This window comes from Drosophila suzukii, chromosome 3 (assembly GCF_043229965.1).
Source record: "Drosophila suzukii chromosome 3, CBGP_Dsuzu_IsoJpt1.0, whole genome shotgun sequence".
Classification (NCBI taxonomy): domain Eukaryota; kingdom Metazoa; phylum Arthropoda; class Insecta; order Diptera; family Drosophilidae; genus Drosophila; species Drosophila suzukii.
Window position 1 is genome coordinate 23,949,055 of NC_092082.1, and position 26,717 is coordinate 23,975,771.

Sequence of the window (26,717 nt, forward strand, 5' to 3'; positions counted from 1 at the left end):
CAAAATGACATCCGATAAATTTTGGTTCTTTTTGCCGATGAGCATCTCTAAATAGCTAAAGAGGCGCTCTTCTTGTGAATTAACAAATTTCCCAGGAACTTCAATGTATAATTAATGACGAGTGCTAGGCTACCGTTCACTGAACCAGTAGCCATTGTTTTCGAAAGCGAGATAGCCAAGGAGCAGATGAGGCCCCGATGTCAACGATGGTGCATCAGTTTGCTTCCCCAGGAGAATGGGTGGCAGAATAGCTTTACAGTTCGCCACGAGGACTACGAGGACGTCGCGGACCAAAACATGTGGAAATACAGCGATCAGGAAGCAAAAGAACTCCTCTTCATGAGAAATCAGCAATATAATTTCAAGGCCGCGGAGCGTTTGGGGCGAACGTTGGTGTTTCCGCCCTTACCTGATCTTCGGGAGAACCTGCTCCAGATGAACTGGTAAGGGCGAAACAACCAACATTCTCCACAAATGCTTCGCCGACTTGGAGCCATATTACTGATTCCACTTGGAGTCGAGTTATTTGGCTTACTGGTTCCTGTACTCCGACATATTTTGGTCAATGATATCCTCGAAGTCCTCGAGGAAAGCTATAAATCCATTCTGCCATTCGTTCTCAGAGGGAAACATTCTGATCCACCTTCCTTGACAATGGGCTTTATCTGCTTGTAGGCAAGCTCGCTTTCCCAAATAATGGTTTCCGGTTCCGAGGACAGTAGCTTAGCACTCCCGTAATTGATTATGAATTGCAGTTGCTGGGTAATCGGGTTACCACACTGTTGAAACCAATCCTGAATTGCTGACTCATCTTGTGGCTTCGGCGGGACTGATCCAATATCTTTAACATCAAGAAGGGAAGTTATGGTCTAAGCTTATTCAGTTGCACTTCTTTAACGGCTTAACAATTATCTCTGGAATGTCATCTTTAGAAGAGGTTTCCGTGATGATGAACTGCGGCTCCACAGCATTAATTTATCGAGGTAGTTCTTCAATTACCATAACATCCGTTGCCTGCGTGGGAAGCAGATATTTAAGCTCTAACAGGTCAAACAGGACGTCCGGTTTTTCTCATAGTGTTTTGCTAAGCTTAATATCAAACTCTTCAATTTCGCTGTGATCTGCAGCGCTCACTCCTCACACTCCTCAATAGTTATGTGATTAAAGACGATTTCACCACCGTGAACGCGACGATACTGGGTACCATTGATAGACTTCCTGCCTATTTCCCGCCGCCGCATCAATTTTTTCTTGAACTCATTTTGAGGAAGATCCCTCGGACATAGGACATTCCAGTTATTTTTAAGGTAACAATTCTGATTTCTTCTGACCTTTGATACAACATGCTTCCGACGGCGGCACCAAGCCCTCCTTAAGTTTTTGAAGTGCTTTCAAATATCCAGACATCCCCTGGATGTCAACATTCAAAACGACACTATGAAGACAAAACTTGTCGGGCAACGGTTCTACAATGGGGGTACTAAAATGGTTTTAAAAACTAAGTTATTAACCTTATTTAATACAGATTGCTTACCAGGACAAAATACGTTAAGAGGAGTTGTCTGTTTGTAAGGCTTTTTTTATTGCTGCTCCTTCTATCGGTTAAAGGCGCTAAATGGAAGAAAAGCCATATGTTATAAATCCGGAAAACAATCTAGCTGATAGGCTTTAAATATAAATAATTTGTTAGGTGCCTACCTGTCCAAAGACTTCTTTGACTCTTTATGGCTTGTAGAGGGTCCTCACTGTCACCTGAATTAACCTTTTTCAGCATAACATCGCTGAACAAATGAATTCTTGCAGTCAGTCGTATTTCCTTACCAATTCGACGGAGTCGTGCGAGAAAAAGTATTATACCGAATTTTCAAGCGTCAAATTTTTTGACAACTATTAGTGTGGCTGTAGCAATTGCCATTTGATAATCCCCGTCGGAAAGGGTTTTTAATTGAAATTAAGTTTAGGGCGTTCCCTTAACTATTGTAAATCATTTTAGAAATTTAATTGAATTGCTAAAGACCAGAGTTATTACCATAATCATTTCTGAAACTTAGAGCTAGCAGCGTACACTGGATTATAAATTCTCGTTCACCCCTGTGTCTGGACCCCCAGTTTCTGCTATACAATTTCACTTTTAAGCCCATTTGGGATCTCGGCTTCCAGCTTTGGGGGAAGCAAGCAACAGCAACATTCACACAACATCATGGCACACAGCCGGTTAAAGATGAAATATCAATATACAAAGAGGCTTACCATAAGAATCTTACACTGCACCCAAATATTCTCACAAGGAATCTAACACGGGTCTCGAACAGAGACTAAAATGCGCCACCTACCCCTGATCTCAATATATGGTTATGTGGTCGGTAGACAGACTTAAGCGTTATGGGCGTTAGATTGGGCGTGGTAAACTTTTTTTGGGTCAATCCATGGGTACTGATGACAACAATTTATTTCAGCTTAAATTTTTACTCTAGCATCAAAACTGTAGGAGCCACAGTTCCCGGCGGTTTGTGGGCGTTAAAGTGGGCGTGGAACGCTGCTGACTTGCGCTGCGTAAGAAGCTCAGGAATCTGCATGCCAATTCTCAATAGCCTAGCTTTTATAGTTTCCGAGATCTTAGCGTTCATCCGGACGAACGGACAGACGGACATGGCTAGATCGACTCGGCTAGTGAACCTGATCAAGAATATATATACTTGATGGGGTCGGAAACGCTTCCTTCTGCCTGTTACATACTTTCCGACGAATCTAGTATGCCCTTTTACTCTACGAGTAACGGGTAGAACAAAAAAATGCATGTGGTGTGCATATATATAATATATACTTTATGAGGTCGGAAACATACTTTCCGACAAATGTAGTCCACCCTTTTTCATTACGAGCAACGGGTATGAAAACTAGGTATTCATTTTTGTACTGCACGTACATTCCTAGATACTTCTAAATAAAATAACTAAAAACTAATGAAAAAAAAGGGTTCATCATTAGTCAACCATCTGACATTCCAAGTGGACTTTCATTTCGAGTACACCTCTTTTGACGCATCGGTTAAAAACAACGCGTGGGCGTAAAATCTTTCCAAATGTTCAGAGATAAGGTTAGAAACCATCTATGTTTTTCTGAAATCTTGAACAACTCAGCACAAACCGATATATTCTTCTACCGGTAAACTAGCAAATGCCAGCGATAAACACACTATGCAGCACTGGGTTGAAAAATCTTTCTGGCAAAAATCGTTTATATTAAATTTATTTGTATTCTCCTAGGTGATCACAGTTTGATTTAAATAAGCAGTGGTGTGTGAGCAGCGGCGTAGCTAACGGGGGCGGAGTAAGCCAAGGGGGAGGAATAGGCCAAGGGAGCAGCTGCGTATTTGGCGACGGCTGGAGCAGCCACGGGAGCAATCACTGGAGCGGCGGCGATTCCATTGTAGTTCCTGGCGATCACCTGGCTGCTGGTGGCGGTCACGACTGGAGCAGGGGAAAGTATGTTTCCGACCTCATAAAGTATATATTATATATATGCACACCACATGCATTTTCTTGTTCTACCCGTTACTCGTAGAGTAAAAGGGCATACTAGATTCGTCGGAAAGTATGTAACAGGCAGAAGGAAGCGTTTCCGACCCCATCAAGTATATATATTCTTGATCAGGTTCACTAGCCGAGTCGATCTAGCCATGTCCGTCTGTCCGTTCGTCCGGATGAACGCTAAGATCTCGGAAACTATAAAAGCTAGGCTATTGAGAATTGGCATGCAGATTCCTGAGCTTCTTACGCAGCGCAAGTCAGCAGCGTTCCACGCCCACTTTAACGCCCACAAACCGCCGGGAACTGTGGCTCCTACAGTTTTGATGCTAGAGTAAAAATTTAAGCTGAAATAAATTGTTGTCATCAGTACCCATGGATTGACCCAAAAAAAGTTTACCACGCCCAATCTAACCCCCACAACGCTTAAGTCTGTCTACCGACCACATAACCATATATTGAGATCAGGGGTAGGTGGCGCATTTTAGTCTCTGTTCGAGACCCGTGTTAGATTCCTTGTGAGAATATTTGGGTGCAGTGTAAGATTCTTATGGTAAGCCTCTTTGTATATTGATATTTCATCTTTAACCGGCTGTGTGCCATGATCCCTGTGGATGTTGTGTGAATGTTGCTGTTGCTTGCTTCCCCCAAAGCTGGAAGCCGAGATCCCAAATGGGCTTAAAAGTGAAATTGTATAGCAGAAACTGGGGGTCCAGACACAGGGGTGAACGAGAATTTATAATCCAGTGTACGCTGCTAGCTCTAAGTTTCAGAAATGATTATGGTAATAACTCTGGTCTTTAGCAATTCAATTAAATTTCTAAAATGATTTACAATAGTTAAGGGAACGCCCTAAACTTAATTTCAATTAAAAACCCTTTCCGACGGGGATTATCAAATGGCAATTGCTACAGCCACACTAATAGTTGTCAAAAAATTTGACGCTTGAAAATTCGGTATAATACTTTTTCTCGCACGACTCCGTCGAATTGGTAAGGAAATACGACTGACTGCAAGAATTCATTTGTTCAGCGATGTTATGCTGAAAAAGGTTAATTCAGGTGACAGTGAGGACCCTCTACAAGCCATAAAGAGTCAAAGAAGTCTTTGGACAGGTAGGCACCTAACAAATTATTTATATTTAAAGCCTATCAGCTAGATTGTTTTCCGGATTTATAACATATGGCTTTTCTTCCATTTAGCGCCTTTAACCGATAGAAGGAGCAGCAATAAAAAAAGCCTTACAAACAGACAACTCCTCTTAACGTATTTTGTCCTGGTAAGCAATCTGTATTAAATAAGGTTAATAACTTAGTTTTTAAAACCATTTTAGTACCCCCATTGTAGAACCGTTGCCCGACAAGTTTTGTCTTCATAGTGTCGTTTTGAATGTTGACATCCAGGGGATGTCTGGATATTTGAAAGCACTTCAAAAACTTAAGGAGGGCTTGGTGCCGCCGTCGGAAGCATGTTGTATCAAAGGTCAGAAGAAATCAGAATTGTTACCTTAAAAATAACTGGAATGTCCTATGTCCGAGGGATCTTCCTCAAAATGAGTTCAAGAAAAAATTGATGCGGCGGCGGGAAATAGGCAGGAAGTCTATCAATGGTACCCAGTATCGTCGCGTTCACGGTGGTGAAATCGTCTTTAATCACATAACTATTGAGGAGTGTGAGGAGTGAGCGCTGCAGATCACAGCGAAATTGAAGAGTTTGATATTAAGCTTAGCAAAACACTATGAGAAAAACCGGACGTCCTGTTTGACCTGTTAGAGCTTAAATATCTGCTTCCCACGCAGGCAACGGATGTTATGGTAATTGAAGAACTACCTCGATAAATTAATGCTGTGGAGCCGCAGTTCATCATCACGGAAACCTCTTCTAAAGATGACATTCCAGAGATAATTGTTAAGCCGTTAAAGAAGTGCAACTGAATAAGCTTAGACCATAACTTCCCTTCTTGATGTTAAAGATATTGGATCAGTCCCGCCGAAGCCACAAGATGAGTCAGCAATTCAGGATTGGTTTCAACAGTGTGGTAACCCGATTACCCAGCAACTGCAATTCATAATCAATTACGGGAGTGCTAAGCTACTGTCCTCGGAACCGGAAACCATTATTTGGGAAAGCGAGCTTGCCTACAAGCAGATAAAGCCCATTGTCAAGGAAGGTGGATCAGAATGTTTCCCTCTGAGAACGAATGGCAGAATGGATTTATAGCTTTCCTCGAGGACTTCGAGGATATCATTGACCAAAATATGTCGGAGTACAGGAACCAGTAAGCCAAATAACTCGACTCCAAGTGGAATCAGTAATATGGCTCCAAGTCGGCGAAGCATTTGTGGAGAATGTTGGTTGTTTCGCCCTTACCAGTTCATCTGGAGCAGGTTCTCCCGAAGATCAGGTAAGGGCGGAAACACCAACGTTCGCCCCAAACGCTCCGCGGCCTTGAAATTATATTGCTGATTTCTCATGAAGAGGAGTTCTTTTGCTTCCTGATCGCTGTATTTCCACATGTTTTGGTCAGCGACGTCCTCGTAGTCCTCGTGGCGAACTGTAAAGCTATTCTGCCACCCATTCTCGTGGAGAAGCAAACTGATGCACCTTCGTTGACATCGGGGCCTCATCTGCTCCTTGGCTATCTCGCTTTCGAAAACAATGGCTACTGGTTCAGTGAACGGTAGCCTAGCACTCGTCATTAATTATACATTGAAGTTCCTGGGAAATTTGTTAATTCACAAGAAGAGCGCCTCTTTAGCTATTTAGAGATGCTCATCGGCAAAAAGAACCAAAATTTATCGGATGTCATTTTGAAAAGCTTGTTACTTTTAAAGCAAATAAATGTTTTACAAATATAAAGATTTCCTTTGGTTGGATATTTTAAAAAGCTTTGAAATGTATTGTTCCGTGACACCACAAATTAAATTTCAGTTGCAAACCTAATAAAGTTCATTTTATTATAACAACGCATGTTCATTGAATCCTCAAAGCTACAAAAAACTAAGATTCAAATTAATAGTCAGCTTTAAATTTAATGGTACTTCTACTTCTAGTCAATTCGCGACTTATTTAAATCCTTGGTTAAAAAATACTAATATTTAGTTAACAAAAAAAGTATCCCTTTAAAAAAATTATGCTAGTTAAAATATTGTACCTAATATTATTTTTTGGGGTTGTATTTTTCACTAGCATTACTTTTTGCATTCTTACGAAATACATATGTTATTAAGATATATTTTCAGTAGCATAACTTTGGGTCATCTTAGTAATGGCATTACTTTTGGGACTCAATAGAATTACTTTTTGAAAATCTAATAAAATGAATTTTTAGTATCATTTTTGTTTTGGTAATCTAACAAAATGTTTTATGTAGAACTACTTTTTCCATTGCAATTGTTTTTTTAATAGCACTATTTTGTTCAATGCCGATTGTTTTTATTAGCAATAATATTTTAATTATGTATATATATATTTCAACTGCGGGAAGCTCCAATAAAATATTTAATAATAATAATAATAAATTCTGAGTCAAAAAGTTCTTTGTACGGGTAGGAACGGTAAATATATTTCCATTTAAGGCTGGGAAGCTAGAACCATTTCCGTATTTATAACATTTGAATTTTCTTCAATTTACCGCCGTAGTGCCCATAGAAGATCCAGAAATAATTAAACCGGTTGCCCTGGGAAGTTATATGTAGTAAATTATGTAAGTAATTTAAGTTTTTGAAACCATTTTAGTGCCCTTATTTTAAAATCGAGGACCAACAATTTTAATTTTAAGAGTGTCGGCTTGGAATTGGACCTCAATGGAAACTCTTAACCGCTAATGAATGTGCATTGTCCCGCAGATATTCATCCAGGATAGTCAAGACCCCCAGATTAACAAACACAAACATTGTAAAAACTTGCATTCAATTTCAACAGTTTTGTAATTTCGTCAATTATAATATATCACATTTTACATTTGATTAAATGAAGAGAGGTGCTGGATCAGCGGCGTAGCTAAGGGGGACGGAGTAGGCCAAGGGGGAGTAGTAAGCCAAAGATGAAGAATAGGCCAAAGGAGCAGCTGCGTTCTTGGCGACCACTGGAGCAGCGACGATTCCATTGTGCTTTTTAAATATATATGGTAGTCTCCTGTGCACTGCCGTCCACAGTAACATTTTTATATCCCCAAGCTACTTACACGGAATTATGGAAGTGAATTCTATTAATGATTGCGCAATCATGGAACATTTTTTTGTTTCTTTCGGTACATTTTTCGAGCCTTTAATAACTAGCTGAAAGCAGGAACAGTTTCTTCAACACTTCATCCGCCTCAGCCGTGGTCATGGGAAACACTGGCATCATTCCCGATTCAAAAAGTCTAGCCGTCATTCCGGGCATTTCCTTGTTCCTGTCGCACTTCGATCACACCCGACATATATGCCCAACATCTATGTCAGATGTGATCGAAGTGCGATATCAGATAGGCTGGATATGAGTCAATGGCATTGTGATGATTATCAACTGAAGAAGTAGCGCAATGTTGGCCGAAACCCAAAGCGATATCGTGACGAAGACTATCGAAATGGTGAATTTCAAGGCTCTTACACTCATATGCTTACGTTACTTTTACGGTGCCAACTAACCTTGGACCGTAAATTTGCAGATATTTAGTGAGGTCTGCGCCCTTTCCTCAGAACCACTCCTTCGTAAAATGAACTTCGTCTAATATGTGAATAAGGAAATGTGCGGAGTCTCAGCTAGACTCTACGAGTCGGGAATGATCCAAGTATTTGCCATGACCACGGCTGAGGGAGACGAAATGCTGAAGAAACTGTACCTGCTTTCGGCTAGTTATTAAAGGGTATTTTGACATGTTTCTGTCAATGACATCCTCAAGGTGAAATGTGGAGCTAGTCTGCCAATCATTCTCCGGGGGACACGATTTGATGCACCTTCCTGGACATCAGGGCTTTATCTGCTCCTTGGCTATCTCTCGTTTAAGATCAATGGCTCTTGGTTTCGTGGGCGTTAGCTTGGCACTCTTCTCATGGACTAGAAATGGCATATGATGGGGATGGTGTCAGAAGTTGCTGTAATTAACGAGCTTAGTGTCATTACCGATGGCAGCAGGTTTTGGCACCGACCTGCGTTCTATCGGCTCCTGTTTCACCTTGTAATTGTTGGGTAATCGGCGGGGCTTGACTATCCTAGATGAATTTGGTGGGGGCATTGGATTCTTGTCGACGATCACTTGCGGCGACGTTTTTAAAATCGGTGTACTAAAATTTTGTCTTATTAATCAAGTTATTTACCTATTTTAGTGCAGATAGCTTACCAGGTCAAAAGAAGTACAGAGGAGGTGTCTGTTTGCAAGGGCTAAGGGTTTTCTGGATCTACTGTCGGCACTAAGGCGCTTAATGGAAGAAAATCGATGTTGTAAGTACGGAAAACACTATCATCACAGTGCCTACCTGTCCAAAGACTTGTTTGACTAAGAATTCATACGCTTGTCCTTGTCCTTCGTTGGCATCATGTCTTTATGGCTTGCTTAGCGTCCTTCATTGCGGCTGCCTAATGTACTGTTGTTCCACTGTCATATAAAGTAATCTTCTTGAGCTTATCATCGCTGAAAAAGACTTTTATAAACTCCTCTTGTAGTCAGGGGTATGTCCTTCCAAGTTCTAAAGGGTATCCACTTTAATTTTCAGCGTTATCACGTGCGAAAAAAAATATTGTACTGAATTGTCAGACGTCAAATTTTTCAACAACAACAACTCTTTCAGTGTGGCTGCCGTTTGATAATCCCTAGCTGAAACAGTTCTTAATAAGACAAGAAAGGACGCTAGACTCGACTCTAGTGCCTCGACTATCAGATATGCAAGCAGCAAAGCGATATTGTGAAGCGCCACCTACCCTCGATTTCAATATATTGTTTAGGGTAGGTATTGATGATAAGTATTGACTTGGCAAATACATTTTAGTTAAAATTTGTTTTCTATTATGAAAATTGTGTTGGCCACAGTTTTGGCGGCTTCTGGGCGTCAGAGTGGGCGTGGTATGTTTGCTAACAAAGCTATGAGATTTAAATCTGAATTCCCAATTCTCTATCTTATTAGTTTTGAAGATATCGGCGTTCAAGTTAACGATTTTTTAAAGTTTGTAGGCGGTTTGTGGGCGTTTACATTTTTTTTAACAGTTTTTTGGGTTAAGTGTGGAACAGGTAGAAGAAAGTGTTTCCGATCCCATGAAGTACATATGCAATATATATTCTTGATCAATATCACTAGCCGAATCGATCTAGTGAGAGAAATCAGCGTTCGAGATATCAGCGTTCATATGGACGGTTAGTGGGCGTTAAGGTGGGCATGGCACATTCGCGTAACAACCTAAATTTACTAAAATTATGTTTAAGTTAGGGGCGGGATATTAAAACAAGACATTTCTTTTTACCAACCCATATAAAAAACTAAACTCTTTGTGGCAACATTCGTTTACATTATATTTATATGTATTTTCCTAGGTGATCACAGTTTGATTTAAATAAGCAGTGGTGCGTGAGCAGCGGCGTAGCTAAGGGGGGCGGAGTAAGCCAAGGGGGAGGAGTAAGCCAAGGGGGAGGAATAGGCCAAAGGAGCAGCCAAAGGAGCAGCTGCGTACTTAGCGAGGACTGGAGCAGCCACGGGAGCAATCACTGGAGCGGCGGCGATTCCATTGTAGTTCCTGGCGATCACTTGGCTGCTGGTGGCGGTCACGACTGGAGCAGGAGCAGTGTAGGCCAGCGGAGCAGAGTAGGCTAGGGGAGCAGTGTAGGCCAGAGGAGCACCCAGGAGACCGGGCTTGGCAGCAACGCAGGCAACGATGGCCAGGATGACAACAGCCTGTGGATAAACCAATTGAGTTAATACAATCCTTGGAAGTAGCTTCCTCAGTTAACTTACGTATTTGAACATGGTGGCTATATTTCTTTGATTTGCTTCTTCGGAAGGCTAGAAACTGTTTGATGTCCAACTGCTCTTGGTGGAGCATATTTATACCCAAAACCTTACTCCACTCTGACTCATGTGCGCATTCAGTTCATTTAAATGCTGCGGCAGTCTCCCGTTACCGTTTGCACTTTACCATACTTTATGTGATTTCCCACTGCTGAATGTGGAATATCTGTTGGTGGCCAATGGATTCGATGGCCTGAGGTCACAGACGCAGTCTTTGGTGTATAAATAGCGACACAATGTGTTGAACGACATCACTCAAGTTCAAGTTTTCGAATCGAAAGCACTAAAAATCAACCATCACAATGTTCAAATCCGTGAGTTTGAAGATTTGATGTTGAGTCTAGTTTTCTAACTGTTTTATCCTTAGGCTGTTGTTATCCTTGCCATCATTGCCTGCGTTGCTGCCAAGCCCGGACTCCTGGGTGCTCCTCTGGCCTACACTGCTCCCCTGGCCTACGCTGCCCCTGCTCCAGTCGTGACCGCCACCAGCAGCCAGGTGATCGCCAGGAACTACAATGGAATCGCCGCCGCTCCAGTGATTGCTCCCGTGGCTGCTCCAGTGGTCGCCAAGTACGCAGCTGCTCCTCTGGCTGCTCCTTTGGCCTATTCCTCCCCCTTGGCCTACTCCGCCCCCCTTAGCTACGCCGCTGCTCACGCACCTCTCTTCATCTAATCAAATAAAATGTGATATAATAATATAATTGACGAAAATATTATGACGCTCAACTGTTAAACTCTTAATTGAAATATGTAATTTTATTAGTAACTGATTGTATATTTATTGATTTCCTTATTTGCTAAAATTAACACACTTACGGTGTATTGCTACTTTCGTGAATCTTAGACCTGGATTTCTTGCGCTATATTTGCTTATGATCTTATGAAGCATGACGACTGCATACCGATTTTACTGACAAATACGAAAAGAGGCACCATTTTCATCATCTATTCGAAAATTTAAAATAAATATTTTGATATGGGTAACGAATTGGCGTTGTAACTTTTTCTGAGTGTGTCAACCATCAAGTTCTTGGGCGCATGGTTTTCGTTAGTTTGGGCTTTCCCCTTATCTAAAACGCTTTCATGGCGCATTTCATGCATTGATGCACAATTTAAATGGCCATTTTGCGTTCGCGCGTTTAGATAGAAGATGGCAGTTCCTTGCCAGCTGCCAAAAGCCAAAGGAAGAGTCTAAAAAGTCCCCGGCATATGTTATCGCCTGGCACAGGGCTGAAAATCCCCCACATCCTCAAGGACTTGCGCGTTGGCGCTTTCTTTCCTTTTTCCTGGACGCTTTTCCTTTGCATGGGTGGCCTTTAATTTGATTAGTTACAACTTGCGATTACAAAAACCGAAAATTCCGAGGGAAGTAACCCGCTGCATAATTAAGTTTACCTACCAGGTGAAAGTCACGCCCTAACCAAAAAATCTGCAACTGCAACCAACAAAAAATATTTGCAAAAAGTGTAGAAAAAGTGTAAACGCGACTTTTGCGTTCTCTCGTCTAAATAATTAAAAGTTCGCCCTTGCCCAAAGTCCACGCCCCTTTTTTTGTCGGTTGGGATTTTGTTTGCCATTTTGTAATTGCTGTTAATGGCAAAAACAAGCAAAATGGTACACAACCCCGCCTGTGGAAATCCGGGAGCGGGCAAAGAAGAATCGCCCAGCTCTACACGAATTTTGCATTAAAAAAGCCCGCGCATGTAGAAATGTGACGTTAAAAAATACGCGTGGTGCATAGAGTCGAATAAATTGTACCTTCTAAAACCAGTTGAGCATTTGGTACACCTTAATTTTTTTCAAAATGGTTAACGGGCAACTGCATTCGTTACTAATAAGTCACCATGCGCAAAAAAAATGTCTACTAAAACTTTTTTTTCAAACAATAAACAACAAAAATATTTGCACCTCATAGCTTTAATGCTATTTATAAGTTGCTGAGCCGCATTTTTGATGGTGTTGTCTAAAATATACACCAAAGCTTCTTCCAATTTTAAAAATTATTACACTCATTATTGGTTGTTTTTTCAAAAACAACATTGCTCTTTTTGATGACAAATGACAAATAATGATATGTGCATTCTACCTTACTACACCGTATTTCAAAACATAAATTTCAGTTTTTGTAAGACAACACATATCCTTTAAGAGGGTATTTAAGAAGTAACCCGCTGCAGCCAAGATGAAGTTACTACGTCAGAACAGCACCCAGAAAAATTTGTTGCCCTGCATCCAGGAGGCCCAGAGCCTAGTTACCAAACTTTATGACTTGTTTATGCTCGTTCCTGCTCCCTTCTGCTGTTTGTTTGTCGGTATATGTTTTCTGCTGGCTGTTAATTTTGTTTGTCGACAAGGCGCAAAATGGTTGAATAATGGCCAGGCGACATTTCGCTTAATGTTTGAGTTGGCTGCAACATGAAATCTGATGCAGGATGCGGCGAAAAAGGAGTACAAGTGCCGTCCAATGTTTGCTAAGATTATTTTCTTGTTTCTCCTTTATTTGATTATGCAAATGGATTACTTGGCTTAACAATGTTGGGGAGTGTAATGTTAATACAAATATTGAGGCAAATGATTTTCATTATTAATATTTTGCACTGCTTTTAAATTCTAGAATTTATTTTAGAACAGTATAAAACTCCAGAAAAATTGTATAAGTGCTTAGAATATAACTATAGAGAAATTTATGGATGAATTCCCAGAGTTTAATTTCAAGTAAAAATTGATATCAGATATCAGATTTAATAGTAGATTACTTTCTGTAATACAATTGTGTACAATATAAGTAAAAGAACTGTGTCTGCACTAAAATCCAATCAGAGCTGGCCACTTGCAAAACGCCTCTAAAAAATACTTCCAAACTCTTCCAAAACTTGGCTAATGACCCCAGCTTACGTATCTTGGGCCTTATGCTCTCGAAAGGGGCGCTAATTCCTCCCTCAACCGCCTATCTATATGGCTAATTAGGCTAAACAAATTGCGGGATATGATTAATAGAGAGCACGGCCAGGCAATTAACTTTTTGCGATAAATAATCCAAAATATATACGTAAGTATAAATTTGTGTTTGCTGGAATTTCAGGCAGATTTATTGGCCGCGCCCGCAGTCGAAACCCCTAGGGTCTGTTTTGAAGGACGGATTTGTCCTGCGATTTAACAATTCACGTAGTGACATTTGCATTTTTGATTACCCCAATATTTCTTGCACTGCTTTCGTTTTTTGCGTATGGCCATCGCACCGTTGAAGGTGTTCCACCCCTCAAAAAATCAGCCAACAAAAGCTTAAGCCCAAGAAACGTGTCGTGTAAATTAAAAAGGTTTCGGTTTCAGTGGGGAGTTTTTGGTTTAAAAAATGATACGCCAAAGGTCAGCAAGGCTTTAAAATTTCCCCGGCCAAGCTTAATGCAAATCATTTGTATATATACTTTTTTGCTGGGCGTGACAAGGTCTAATTATGCTGGATTGTGGGATGCTCATCTGTTTTTTTAGAGTCAACGTCATTTACTTAATTTGTCTGTGGTTCGTTCATGCCAGTGATGAAAATATTTCAATAAAAGGGACTCCTTTTTTCAAGGGGGGTGTAAGGCTACGCAAAAGTTCTAGCGACCCAAACCAACGATGTATTATATTTCCAGGCAATTGTTTATGGGGTCTCTTCCTCCGAGAAGGGAAAGACCTCATTTTTTGGTAGGGAGACTCGTGCTTAAGTAGCGGGAAGCACAAAAATAAAAGAAAAGGAAAAAGCGAGTCCCCAGCGGCGGGGGAAAAACCATCCACACCCTGCTCCGAAGGATTCAGGACTCCAGGACCTGAGAAGTGACGTGTTTGGCGCTGCAGCAGCACTTAACCTTGGCTGTACACCGAGGACACGGCACTCGAGTTATGAATTAAATCCTGCCACGAATCCGGTCCGCGGAGATAGCTAACACACATACGGAACTTCGTATCTCTGTGGAAACTTTAACCCAAAAGCCTGGCAGGACGAAGTTGGCTCTCTTTCGCGGGAGATAAAGCTTTGTCCTTTGGCTTCCATTCAGCATTTCTCTTTGGCAGGAGCTTTCAGGCCGAAAAGAGACTTCAAGCGAAGAGAGCTCGACAGAAGAATTATAAAGAGAAAACAAAGGATTAGGTCACAAAAATGTTTGTTGGGATATCTAGAAACGACGAGTGGGGAATTTAGAAAATAATTTCGAAATTGAAAATTACAACAGCTTTTTCTCAACGACAATATTGACATTAACTTACTTCGAAATATAGTATAATTTATTAACCTAATTTATTATTTAACTAATAATCTAAAGTATAACTAGTCATAAAAATAAATACACAGTGATAGTTTAAAAATAAAGGTATAAGATAATGTGAAAAAATTCCTTCCTTATATATCAAACAAAAACCATTTAACGAGGTACAAAATAATGACGATCCCACCTTCAACGCACAAAAGTTCTGATATCAACTTTTGTGACGAAAAATGATTTACTTGCGACAAAATAAATAAACTATCTTTTTACAAGAATGTATATGTTTCAAGTTAAGGAATCTTAAGGGGCATAATAAAATAAATCCAATGAACTATTTATTAACAATCAAAAAAAACTTAAAAAAGATTTAAAAACGTTTTCAAACTATAATAGAAAGACAAATTACGTTAGGAAGGCGTTTATAGTATTTCAATATACCTACCTATACTAGCGGGAAAATCAAAAAGTGGTAAAACTAAAGTATCTTAAGTAAGGGTTAAAGTTAACGGGGTTCACCGACGTCACGGGTTAAAAGAATCGCAATGTAAATACCCTTGCAGAGGGTCTAATGATTGCGGTCAGAAGTTTGCTACGCAGTAAAGGAGACGTTTCCAACCCTTTTAAGAACATATATTTTTAATCCGGATCACTAGCCCAGTCGATCTATCCATGTCCGTCTGTCTGTCCGTCCGTATGAACGCTGAGATCTCGGAAACTACAAAAGTTAGAAAGTTTGGGTTTGGCATGTGGATTCTTCCCCACTCTAACTCCCAAAATCGCTCATAACGCTAAAACCCGTCTAGCACCCACATTTTTGTATATTTTTGAAAAATTTAAATGAGATTTTGTATTTGAGTATCAATGCCAACACTTGTTTAACTCGGTCCATGCATTAAGCTTGGGGACAGAAGCTTTTCTACTCGAAAGTCTCTATCTTCCTCGCACTCCCTGAGAGGTCCCAGTAAGCTGAGTAAAGCGTATCTGATAGACGATGGCATTGACTGTTCGGATAATATTGATCTCCAATGTAAATAACATCAAAGTTTAACAGAGCGCACCAATGTTAAGCTATCTGCTGTTAAAGTCACAAAAATTATAAAGCAAAGTTCGTTGCCTACTTTTAAGAATATTTATCCCCACGGCTTATGTCATAACAGCCAGCTTTCGAGAGGCAGCCACTGTGGGCGTGGAGCAAGCGTAATGCATACTTTTAGTTGCTGATTGTGGCGCCATACAAAAAGCGATCAAAAATTAAAAACTTTTCGGGCAACTCCTCCACCGCTCCCCAGAACCCAGGGAAAACTCCACATGGCTTTTGATTTGGCCACTCTTTCTTTTCCCGTTTGTCTTCAGTTAACACACACGCTCACCCTCGCACACAGTAAAATGTAGAAACAGTCAGGTAGTTAAAAGTTTTAAATTGAGGGCGGGGATCATTTGTGATTTCTGCCGTCTGGGCACTGCAAATAAAAAGCCAGGATTGGGGGGGCTGGGATCTGGGGAACCTGAAAAGTTACAGTCACGGCAGAAGCGCTCTGTCACTGCTCATTTGTTGCTAATAATTATAAAAGTTTTCCTCAATCCCCTCGAGTGACATAAGTACCACAAAAAATATATAGAAAAACACTTGCCAGACTATCTGTCTGTGGGCTGATAGAAAAAGGACACAGAAGTTTTGACAATTGTTTAGTTTACGGATATGCTCGGTAGTGTGCGTTCTGTCCTGTTCAGCGTTAGCATTTAGCTCAGATTTCGCTGCGAATAGTTTTGCAGTCACGGCTCGGCCTAAAAGCTTGCAGTATTAAATTTTTATTTGCTTACTTCATAACAATAGTGTGCTATCCCCTTTTTGTATAAGTCATTTAGGACTTTGGGGACTTGGAGCACAGCCAGAATGCTGGGATAGCAAACAAGTCGAACAAAGCGAGCGCCAAATTGCCTTAAAAGCCTTTTCAAGTCAAAAGTTTTGCCTGTTTGCGCATAATTATTTAGCCATGACATAAACAAAAAATCTCAAAAACCTTTACTGGTGGAAAATATTATCTAAACTATGAAAATTATCATTAAAAATACTCAAATTTTTGTTTGCTTCTATATATGCAAAATGTGTTTTTTGGGATTGGACTAACGCGCTTGCTGCTAGCCGCAAAAAAAGCGTTTAGTAAGTTAAATCAAAGTAAAATACAATTTAAAATATTTTCCAATTAGATTGTTTAGCAATATGACTTCGTTTAATCTTTAATTCTTAAATTAAAAATGCTTGGAATACCGCAATTAACTTCAACTTTAAATTAACTATAGAGTGTTAGAGTGTGCGTGTCAGTCCTTTGTTTAGGTCAATCGATGGTGTGGCCGAAATCTATATAATTCAGTTACCATTTTTTTCTAGCACTAAAACTGTGAGCCACAGTATTGCGCTGCTTGTGGGCGTTAGAGTGGGCGTGGCACATTAGCATAACGAAAATTCAAACTCTCTAGCTTTAATAGTTTCCGACACATCAGGGTTCATATGGACGCTTTTTTGAAGTTTGTGGGCTTTTTGAGGGCGTTAGATCATTTTTGTTCATTTCAGTCAACATTTTATTCTAGCGCACGAACGTAAGGAATTTATTTTTGAAACCTCAACTCTTCAGCTCATATCATTTTCGAGATCATAGCGTTCACACGGACAGATGGACATCGCTATACCGTCTCGGGTAGTGATCCTGATGAAGAATATATATACTTAATGGGATCGAAAAAGCTTCCTTCTACCTGTTACATACTTTCCACCGAATACTCTTACAATATACTCCTTTCTTTACGAGTAACTGGTATAAATAGCTGCTTAAATGTTATTACGGATAAAAGTTATATTAAGGTTATAGTTCGTTACATGTTTGCGATTATATATTTCTTAGTGTGATGTTAATACGCGTAAGACAAATCTCTACACTTTCTGTTTTTAATCTGACAAGCCCGAAAAGTGTACCTATCTTATGTCGACCGAAAAACTAGAGCATTGACTTTAGTTAAGTCTTTTTATGCTGATACAAGCTAACAAGCTGTTAATCTCAATGGCATTGATAAGACAATTAATAAAATTGTTGTATGATAAGTAAAAATTTATTGCAATTGTTTTTCTGATTTATAGTTCCCCGTTATGTGTTTTAAGTCGACGAAACGTTCTCCTCAGCTACGTCCAAACTTGGCAGGTTTCCATTATCATCCCCGAACATTAGCTTCTCAATAAGCTCCATTTGCGTTTGCAGAATCGCGCCCAAGGTTATGGTTCGCTCAATACGCTCCCTATATCTCAATTGGATCAGTTTCTCGTCTCTCCGCTTTTTGGGGATCATTTCAGGGTAAGACTGCCTTCCATTCGTCATTTCAGCCATTCGCTCTTGATACTTCAGTTTTCGTTCGACATTTTCGGCCACTGTCCGATTATGACTCTTATAGCCCTTTTTAAATTGGGCCACTTCCAAAATAAAATTAATACAATCGGCATATTCCACCCGAAGAAATTCCCAAAACGAAATGCGATGCAATACATTCCTATCCCTGTTCGCCTTGGCATTTGACATCAGAGCCCTCATCATGGATATAATCAAGTTGATCAGCAAATACTTGACCACAAATCCCATTATGACATATAATATAATACCCAAAAACTCTCCACCGAAAGATAGATCTAGCGGACTCATTACATGATTATAGCCGAAGGCAAAAGAAGTGACAGTTACAATGCCCTTGGGTAAGTCCCTAAAGATTTTTATGTTATTACCATTAATTGTGACAGTGGCGAGGGCAATGGCGATAATAAATATGATGGTTACTACACTCGTCCAAATAAGCGCTTGCCAAGCCATTGAAATTGTTTTGGTAAAAAGCTGAAAGGTACCGGAAAACTGCATCACCTTCCAAAGTCGCATTGTGACCAGAGCTATGGAGAAACCCTCTAAAACATCACAAAAGTACGTGAGTCGCGCAGGTTCTCGAAAATCTATAAACTCAACCATCACGGAGATTTCGATTTCATGGATCATGGATTGGACCAGGTTATCACGAATCGCTAGAATTATCACAGCCGTAATACTGAGTCCCACAATAAGGGCATCCACCTGGATCCATAGGGTCTTTAAAAGGCGGGGCTCGAACCAGACCTTCACAAAGAACACCTTAGCGAACTGCAGCCACACAATAACGCTGATAAATAATACAAGCATTCCAAATCTCGACATTTCTCGTATTTGGTCCACGAACATGTGACTTTCGATATCTGCATGGGCGTGGATGTTCCCAAAGGGAAATTGCTCTACCCACAGTGTGCATACGCTGAAAATGTTAGCATCCACATTGTACATAGTAAAGTCCATAAATAGAGCACTCGTATTATAATCCAGCCATATGTGATCCATCAAGTAATACAGAATTATCAGGCTTTTATTGCGGGTATCCGAGAGCAGAATTTTGTATCCCGCCATTTCGGGATATTTAATAAAATGCCCATGATGATTGATGCCCATGATTAAGTTATCCCGAAAACCGGAAACCGTCCCCAGCCAAGGCGTGTAGATCGGCCAATATTTGTTGGTATATGGAATCCATTCATATGGCAATCTCCAGCCTTCCGAAAAGTCCTCGTTGGTGAAAACGGGATCCTTCAGACCTACGTGGCTGTCCTCCGTCCTCAGCTGCCTTAATCTTACCACGCCGAGCATTCGGACGGGCTCAGCATGAGTCCAATGCGCTCCGAGACCTGTGCTGTCTCCATCCGTAAAGCCCACGATCAGGGAAAACTCAAGGAAAGTATATACGTCCGACAGGGTTACCAAATTTGATAGTCCGACCGAATACCTATGGTCTCTCATGAAAATTTTCCTCGTGAATTTGTTATTATAGTAATCCAACTCACTAAATAACACCAAAGACATAATGAAATACAATATGAAGAGCTTGCCTGTTAAGAAAAGTTCTTCCTTTATCAGCCGATACTTCAAGTTCAGTTTCTCATTTCGATGGCTTTCCGTTATCATCAGCTCACTCTTCAACGACCGAAGTCTAATTCTTGCCTTGTCCAGAAAGGTCTCCACCCTGGCATTTTCATCGGGCGTCACAGGGGATTGATGACCTGGCCAGCAAGCGTTATCCATGGCCATTATCGCGTTCTTAATTGGCGTAAAAACCAGGATTTGTATTAACGTCACGACCAAAAACGCCACCAGGATCATATTGAACTTGGCATCCTCATGATTAAAGCCAGAGAAATTCCAAATGCAAAAGCCACATAGGGCTATTATTACCAGGGTCATATAGAAAATGACGTTACTATTCTTTTTTGTCATTGCTTGCTTCTATTTAACGGTTAAACTTTAAGGTCTGATTTCCCTTTATAAATTTCGGAAAGTACCTCTTTGACAACGTACATAGGGGTTCCTTTTGCTGCTTTGGTACTAGATCAAATTTGTAATTTCGTCAACACCTATCGCCTAACAAAAGTTATGGGCCATACACTAAAATCTGTCTGACGCCCACATTTGTAATTTTTGTGTAAAAGTGTGAATGGGGTTTTGTTTTTTTATTAATACCTTTAAAAAACAAAAAATTAAAAAAAACACGTTAGTTTAGCGGGAAATCCAAAAAAAAAAACCGATTTTAAAGGCTTATATTTTCTAAACAACTAACGTTGCAGATACGTTCTGATTCGCTGAAAAGGTAATTCAAAATGCTAATCAATCTGCATTTGCGTTAATTGTCCAAATGTAATATATTTAAAGTTATACCAAAACGCTTTTTACTCAAAAAAAAAACTCAAAATTGGTTCTAACGATCTCCTTGCAAATTTTAAACTTTAAAGCCCTTGAGATTGCTCAAGTTTTGATTTATAACACTTTTTGTCATAAAAACTACCGTTTGATAGTTATTGAGCGATAAAAGTGCTAGCCGATTCAGTTCAGTATGAAAAACATTTCATGCTTACCATGCAACATTGATGAGAAAAAATTCTTATTAGATTACTGTTAAGTAAAGTAAAACAAAATACTACAATTTTGTTAAAATAAATAAATTATTTAAAGCGGGAAAACTAAAAAAAAAGTTGTAGGTTAAATTTGCGATGTCTACTTTTAATTTTTTTTTATTCTTAGAAAAATGTTTTTATATTTAAATACAGGATACGGGATACGACAGTAAATATCTATAGATATTTATACATATACTTATACATAGATATGTATATATATACTGATTTTGCTGCTATTGCACTCATAGAAATTTTACGGTAAAATCGCCCTAAATACATGGAAATCGCCCTAAAACGAGGATCAATGGCGATGGGTAGGAATTTTTGAAAGTGTGAGAAGAGTAAGCTTATATTCGCCCGCTCAACGCATCTTTGCTAAATTGCTGATTCGAACCACAAGAACTGAAAATACACATAACACTGTGTCGGAAAAATAAACATAAAAATTCAAACACAACTTACTTTTTTAGAAATTGTTCTTGGTCGCTGCGAGAATCGAACTCACTACCGCTCGAATCGCAGTCGAGAGCTCTACCGCCTCACCACAGATTTATCGCACCAGGCAACGCGCAAAAACCGTTCATATTTCATTGTGTTTTGGGCTAAGTTTTATTTATATTTTATTTATTTATTTCTTGAAGACAACAAATTGTTTTTTTTTTGACAACTACAACAGTAGGGAAAGTATATACATTCTTGATCAGGATTACTAGCCGAGTGGATCTAGCCATGTCCGTGTCTGTCTGTCCGTATGAACGCTAATATATAGGAAACTACAAGAGCTCGAGTAAGACAAAGTTTCTTTCAGCAGGGTGCCACTCCCACTCTAACGCAGACAAACACCGATAACGCTAAAGCATGTCTAGCGCCCACGTTATAAAGATTTTTTAAAAGTGGAAATTGAAATTGATTTTATTAAATACAATTAAATAAAAGTAAAAATTAAATAAATAAAAATATAAATGCTGAGAACTATGACTAACTTTGTTAAGCAGGCTAACTATATGCCTCTAAAATGTATTTTATTTCAAATTTGAAACAAAATAACAGGTATCTCAAGCCAAAACACTCGACTAAAGTGTTTCCTCTTCCTTTCTCTTCGATTTCTCTCGTTGTAATTCTCAGGCTGGATTATATTTCGGTTTGTTTTTGACTTCGGGGTTTCGATAACTGCCTCAGCCGTGGTCATGGAAAACACTTGGAACGTTCCCGACATGTGTTTACAAACCATGATCATATATATGCCGCTACTGTAAACGGTGTTATCCAGGCTCTTTAAACCATAACAAGATCAAAATTTCTGTTTATTTGCAAGGTGCAGAACAGTTTGCAAAACTTCATTTGAATGTACAACCGTTAGGTCTCGCTTTGACGTTTAGTGGGACGTCTTAGATCGTCGAAGACTTAGAAGAAAGCATCGACCACTATATGACGGAAAAATGTACCTCAAGCCAAACGACTCCTTGCCAAGTGGAGTGAGCCATATAACATCAAGTCGGCGAAGCATTTGGGGTGAACGTTGGTGCATCCGCCCTTACATGATCTTCTGGAGGCACTACTCCAGATGAACTGGTAAGGGTGGTAGCACCAACGTTCTCCCCAAATGCTCGCCTAAATGCTGATTCCACTTGACAGGAGTCGTTTGGCTTGTATTCTCCGTCATATATTGGTCAATGACTTTCTCGAAGTCCTCAACGTCCCACTAAACGTCAATGCGGACCCTTGCGCTTGCACATTCCGAAATCTTTTCATCGTGCACACGTTTTCTCAACTGCAGCCCCGCATCATCGACTTTACCAGGTAATTCTTAAAATACCATATGAGGCTTTTTTATAACATCCTTTGCGTGCGTGGTAAGAAGATTTTTGGCTTTACCAGGTTAAACAGGACGTCCCGTTTCTTTCATGGTCTCTAGCTAAGCTCATTATTATACACAACTCTTCAAGGACTCTTCTTGAGGTGGACGTTTGAATTTCTTCTGACCTTCCATACAACGAAGAGTCCACTCTGCATCCGACGACGGCACCACGTCCTCCTTTAGCTCCTCTGAAGATGGTAGATCAGTAATGGTTTATGTGAATAGTCTTTTTCGGTCGGAAGATGCGGTCATTTGACGACTCCAGTGCCGTTATCGGTGGTGCCTCTAAATCGACAGCAGGTTTTGACGTACCATTGGCTCATGTTTTACCTTGAATTTTGGGTGTAATCGACAGATCTTGACTACCCTAGAATAATTTGGTTATGGCACTGAGGTCTCGTCGATGCTCACATGCGTGGGCTCAGAGTTCCCCTGGATGTCGAAATTCAAAACGACACCTTGAAGACATTACTTGTTGGGCGACGGATCTAGAGTCGGGGCACTAAACTGGTTTTAATACATTACATTATTTACCTAATTCACTATAGATGGCTTACCAGGACAAAATAAGTTCAAAGAAGGTGTCTGTTTGGACCGGGTTCTTTATTTCTGGATCTTCAATAGTCACTAAAGCGCAAAACTGAAGAAAATTCATATGTTATAAGTTCGAGAAACATTCAGCTTTCAATAAAATTATCAGTACAGTTCCTACCTGCTTGAAGACATCCACTTTGATTTTCGATGGACGTGACACCGTGCCAGAAAAAATAATGCACTGAATTTTCAGACGTCAAGTTTTTCAACAACTCTATCAGTGTTGCTGCGTTAGCAATTGTCAAAAATGTTTTCAGTCGGACCATTACTTAATAAAGTAAAATGGTTAGTTAAGTAACGGGTATGTGATAGTCATGGAACTCGTTATTGCCTTCCATCTTGTCTTTACCTCGATAAGAGGCGTTTTTGCTTGATAATAAGAGTCAAAAAAACGTACAAAAATAGCAAGAACTATTTGGTTGTACCTCTTTACTCAAGTCGAGGCCACGTGCATTAAAATAATATCTTTGATCAAGTTAAACAATCGATAGCACTATTGGTGGTTCTAAAATTGAGAAAACATCGATGGTTTGGAACCAATATCGATAGTATCGCTCATCAAAATATTTGATGTGATTTTTGATATTTTTGTGGAATAAAAAAGAGTTTTAGGTACCATAAGAACTGAAAATACACCTAACACTGTGTCGGGGAAATAAACAAAAAATTCAAACACAACTTACTTTTTTAGAAATTGTTCTTGGTCGCTGCGAGAATCGAACTCACTACCTCTCGAATCGCAGTCGAGAGCTCTACCGCTTCACTACAGATTTATCGCGCTAGGCAAAGCGTTCATATTTTGTTGTGTTTTGGTCTAAGTTTTATATATATTTTATTCATTGAAGACAACAAATTATATATTGCCAATGAAAACAAAAACTTTACTCTATAAAGTTTATAAATTTTTGATCAGGATCACTAGCCGAGTGGATCTAGCCATGTCCGTCTGCCTGTCTGTCCGTATGAACGTTGAGATTTTGGAAACTACAAGAGCTAGAGTATTGGGATAAGACATGCAGAACTGATCAAGAGCTTATTGCGCAGCGCAACTTTCTTTCAGCAGGATGCCACTCCCACTCTAACGCCGACAAACGCCGATAACGCTAAAACATGTCAAGTGCTCACATATTAAAGATTTTTTGAAAGTGGAAATTGAAATTGTTTTCATTGATCAACACCTGTTTGAATGCTGAAAAATATGACTAACTTTGTTAAAAAGGCTGATTATGGGACTCTAAATTTTATTTTATTTGAAATTTGAAACAAAATAACAGATATCTCAAAGCCAAAACACTCGAATATAGTGTTTCTTGTTCTTTTCTCTTCAATTTCTTTCATTGTAATTCCTAGGCTGTATTATATCTCGGTTTGTTTTTGACTTCGGGGTTTCTATAACTGCCTCATCCGTGGTCATGGAAAACACTTGGAACGTTCCCGACATGTGCTTACAAACCATTATTACATATAGTCGCTACTGTTAACGGTGTTATCCAGGCTCTTGAAACCATATCAAGATCCAAATTTCTGTTTATTTGCAAGGTGCAGAACAGTTTGCAAAACTTCATTTGAATGTACAACCGTTAGGTCTCGCTTTGACGTTTAGTGGGACGTCTTAGATCGTCGAAGACTTAGAAGAAAGCATCGACCACTATATGACGGAAAAATGTACCTCAAGCCAAACGACTCCTTGCCAAGTGGAGTGAGCCATATAACATCAAGTCGGCGAAGCATTTGGGGTGAACGTTGGTGCATCCGCCCTTACATGATCTTCTGGAGGCACTACTCCAGATGAACTGGTAAGGGTGGTAGCACCAACGTTCTCCCCAAATGCTCGATTAATTGCTGATTCCACTTGACAGGAGTCGTCTGGCTTGTATTCTCCGTCATATGTTGGTCAATGACTTCCTCGAAGTCCTCAACGTCCCACCAAACGTGAAAGCGAATCCTTGCGATTGCACATTCTGAAATCATTTTATCGTGCACACGTTTTCTCAACTGCGGCCCCGCTTCATCGACTTTACCAGGTAATTCTTAAAATACCATATGAGGCTTTTTTATAACATCCTTTGCCTACATGGTAAGATTTTTGGGCTTCACCAGGCTAAACAGCACGTCCCGTTTCTTTCATGATCTCTAGCTAAGCTCATTATTATACACAACTCTTCAAGGACTCTTCTTGAGGTGGACGTTTGAATTTCTTCTGACCTTCCATTCAACGAAGAGTCCACTCTGCATCCGACGACGGCACCACGTCCTCCTTTAGCTCCTCTGAAGGTGGTAGATCAGTAATGGTTTATGTGAATGGTCTTTTTCGGTCGGAAGATGCGGTCATTTGACGACTCCAGTGCCGTTATCGGTGGTGCCTCTAAATCGACAGCAGGTTTTGACGTACCATTGGCTCATGTTTTACCTTGAATTTTGGGTGTAATCGACAGATCTTGACTACCCTAGAATAATTTGGTTATGGCACTGAGGTCTCGTCGATGCTCACATGCGTGGGCTCAGAGTTCCCCTGGATATCGAAATTCAAAACGACACCTTGAAGACATTACTTGTTGGGCGACGGATCTAGAGTTGGGGCACTAAACTGGTTTTAAAACATTAAATTATTTACCTAATTCACTATAGATGCCTTACCAGGACAAAATAAGTTCAAAGAAAGTGTCTGTTTGGACCGGTTTCTTTATTTCTGGATCTTCAATAGTCACTAAAGCGCAAAACTGAAGAAAATTCATATGTTATAAGTTCGAGAAACATTCAGCTTTCAATAAAATTATCAGTACAATTCCTACCTGCTTGAAGACATCCACTTTGATTTTCGATGGACGTGACACCGTGCCAGAAAAAATAATGCACTGAATTTTCAGGCGTCAAGTTTTTCAACAACTCTATCAGTGTTGCTGCGTTAACAATTGTCAAAAATGTTTTCAGTCGGACCATTACTTAATAAGGTAAAATGGTTAGTTAAGTAACGGGTGTGTGATAGTCATGGAACTCGTTATTGCCTTCCATCTTGTCTTTACCTCGATAAGAGGCGTTTTTGCTTGATAATAAGAGTCAAAAAAACGTACAAAAATAGCAAGAACTATTTGGTTGTACCTCTTTACTCAAGTCGAGGCCACGTGCATTAAAATAACATATTTGATCAAGTTAAACAATCGATAGCACTATTGATGGTTTTAAAATAGAGAAAACATCGATGGTTTGGACCCAATATCGATAGTATCGCTCATCAAAATATTTGATGTGATTTTTGATATTTTTGTGGAATCAAAAAGAGTTTTAGGTATATATCTTAGTGTGTTTTAAACGTAAAGTAAACATTTACGTTGAACTTACATTGCGTCAAAATGTAGAAGGATGTTCTTTTTCTGTAAGCATCAGGCGACCCTTAAAAGGTTTATATTTCACTCACTTAATTAAGGGGAACGCTATGAATTTAAATTAAAAGTGCTTAGCACATTTCTTAACCCTATTATGCAGGGCAGAGGATCTGCATTTCCCCAGTTC

The 26,717-nt window shown here is 39.8% G+C and overlaps 2 protein-coding genes, 4 long non-coding RNA genes and 1 pseudogene across 10 annotated transcripts; 2 read left to right on the forward strand and 5 right to left on the reverse strand.

The window, feature by feature from the left end:
* LOC139353287 (uncharacterized) lies at positions 1 to 1,897 on the reverse strand. 2 transcript variants are annotated; one of them, XR_011604483.1, is made up of 3 exons: positions 1,699 to 1,897; positions 1,535 to 1,611; positions 1 to 1,466 (listed from the first exon to the last, which is right to left on the reverse strand). It is a non-coding gene; the product is annotated as an uncharacterized lncRNA (long non-coding RNA). The 2 variants fall into 2 exon arrangements; XR_011604482.1 differs by having other exon boundaries at positions 1 to 1,480.
* Positions 1,898 to 4,443: 2,546 nt separating this feature from the next.
* LOC139353286 (uncharacterized) lies at positions 4,444 to 6,347 on the forward strand. 2 transcript variants are annotated; one of them, XR_011604480.1, is made up of 3 exons: positions 4,444 to 4,642; positions 4,730 to 4,806; positions 4,861 to 6,347. It is a non-coding gene; the product is annotated as an uncharacterized lncRNA (long non-coding RNA). The 2 variants fall into 2 exon arrangements; XR_011604481.1 differs by having other exon boundaries at positions 4,875 to 6,347.
* Positions 6,348 to 9,989: 3,642 nt separating this feature from the next.
* LOC108017014 (cuticle protein 70, isoforms A and B-like) lies at positions 9,990 to 10,556 on the reverse strand (annotated as a pseudogene).
* Positions 10,557 to 10,746: 190 nt separating this feature from the next.
* On the forward strand, positions 10,747 to 11,296 carry LOC136116837 (cuticle protein 70, isoforms A and B-like). The gene is made up of 2 exons (XM_065864202.2): positions 10,747 to 10,821; positions 10,875 to 11,296. Exons 1-2 carry the CDS (start codon positions 10,810 to 10,812, stop codon positions 11,178 to 11,180), a joined length of 318 nt encoding a protein of 105 aa, XP_065720274.2. The 5' UTR covers positions 10,747 to 10,809; the 3' UTR covers positions 11,181 to 11,296.
* Positions 11,297 to 17,840: 6,544 nt separating this feature from the next.
* brv1 (brivido-1) lies at positions 17,841 to 20,208 on the reverse strand. Its single transcript, XM_017083982.4, has one exon. The coding sequence runs from the start codon at positions 20,076 to 20,078 to the stop codon at positions 17,901 to 17,903; it is 2,178 nt and encodes a 725-aa protein (XP_016939471.4). The 5' UTR covers positions 20,079 to 20,208; the 3' UTR covers positions 17,841 to 17,900.
* A 1,430-nt stretch (positions 20,209 to 21,638) lies between these two features.
* On the reverse strand, positions 21,639 to 23,673 carry LOC108017030 (uncharacterized). Of its 2 annotated transcripts, none has more exons than XR_001767791.4 (3): positions 23,326 to 23,673; positions 23,171 to 23,253; positions 21,639 to 23,115 (listed from the first exon to the last, which is right to left on the reverse strand). It is a non-coding gene; the product is annotated as an uncharacterized lncRNA (long non-coding RNA). The 2 variants fall into 2 exon arrangements; XR_005014158.3 differs by having other exon boundaries at positions 21,639 to 23,120; positions 23,326 to 23,666.
* A 757-nt stretch (positions 23,674 to 24,430) lies between these two features.
* Positions 24,431 to 26,141, reverse strand: LOC136116840 (uncharacterized). 2 transcript variants are annotated; one of them, XR_010653908.2, is made up of 3 exons: positions 26,000 to 26,141; positions 25,845 to 25,927; positions 24,431 to 25,789 (listed from the first exon to the last, which is right to left on the reverse strand). It is a non-coding gene; the product is annotated as an uncharacterized lncRNA (long non-coding RNA). The 2 variants fall into 2 exon arrangements; XR_010653907.2 differs by having other exon boundaries at positions 24,431 to 25,794; positions 26,000 to 26,140.
* Positions 26,142 to 26,717: the final 576 nt, after the last annotated feature.

What these genes read in the sequence shown, in the direction of transcription:
- brv1 (XM_017083982.4), bottom strand. Translation starts at nt 20,078, where the DNA reads ATGACAAAAAAGAATAGTAACGTCATTTTCTATATGACCCTGGTAATA.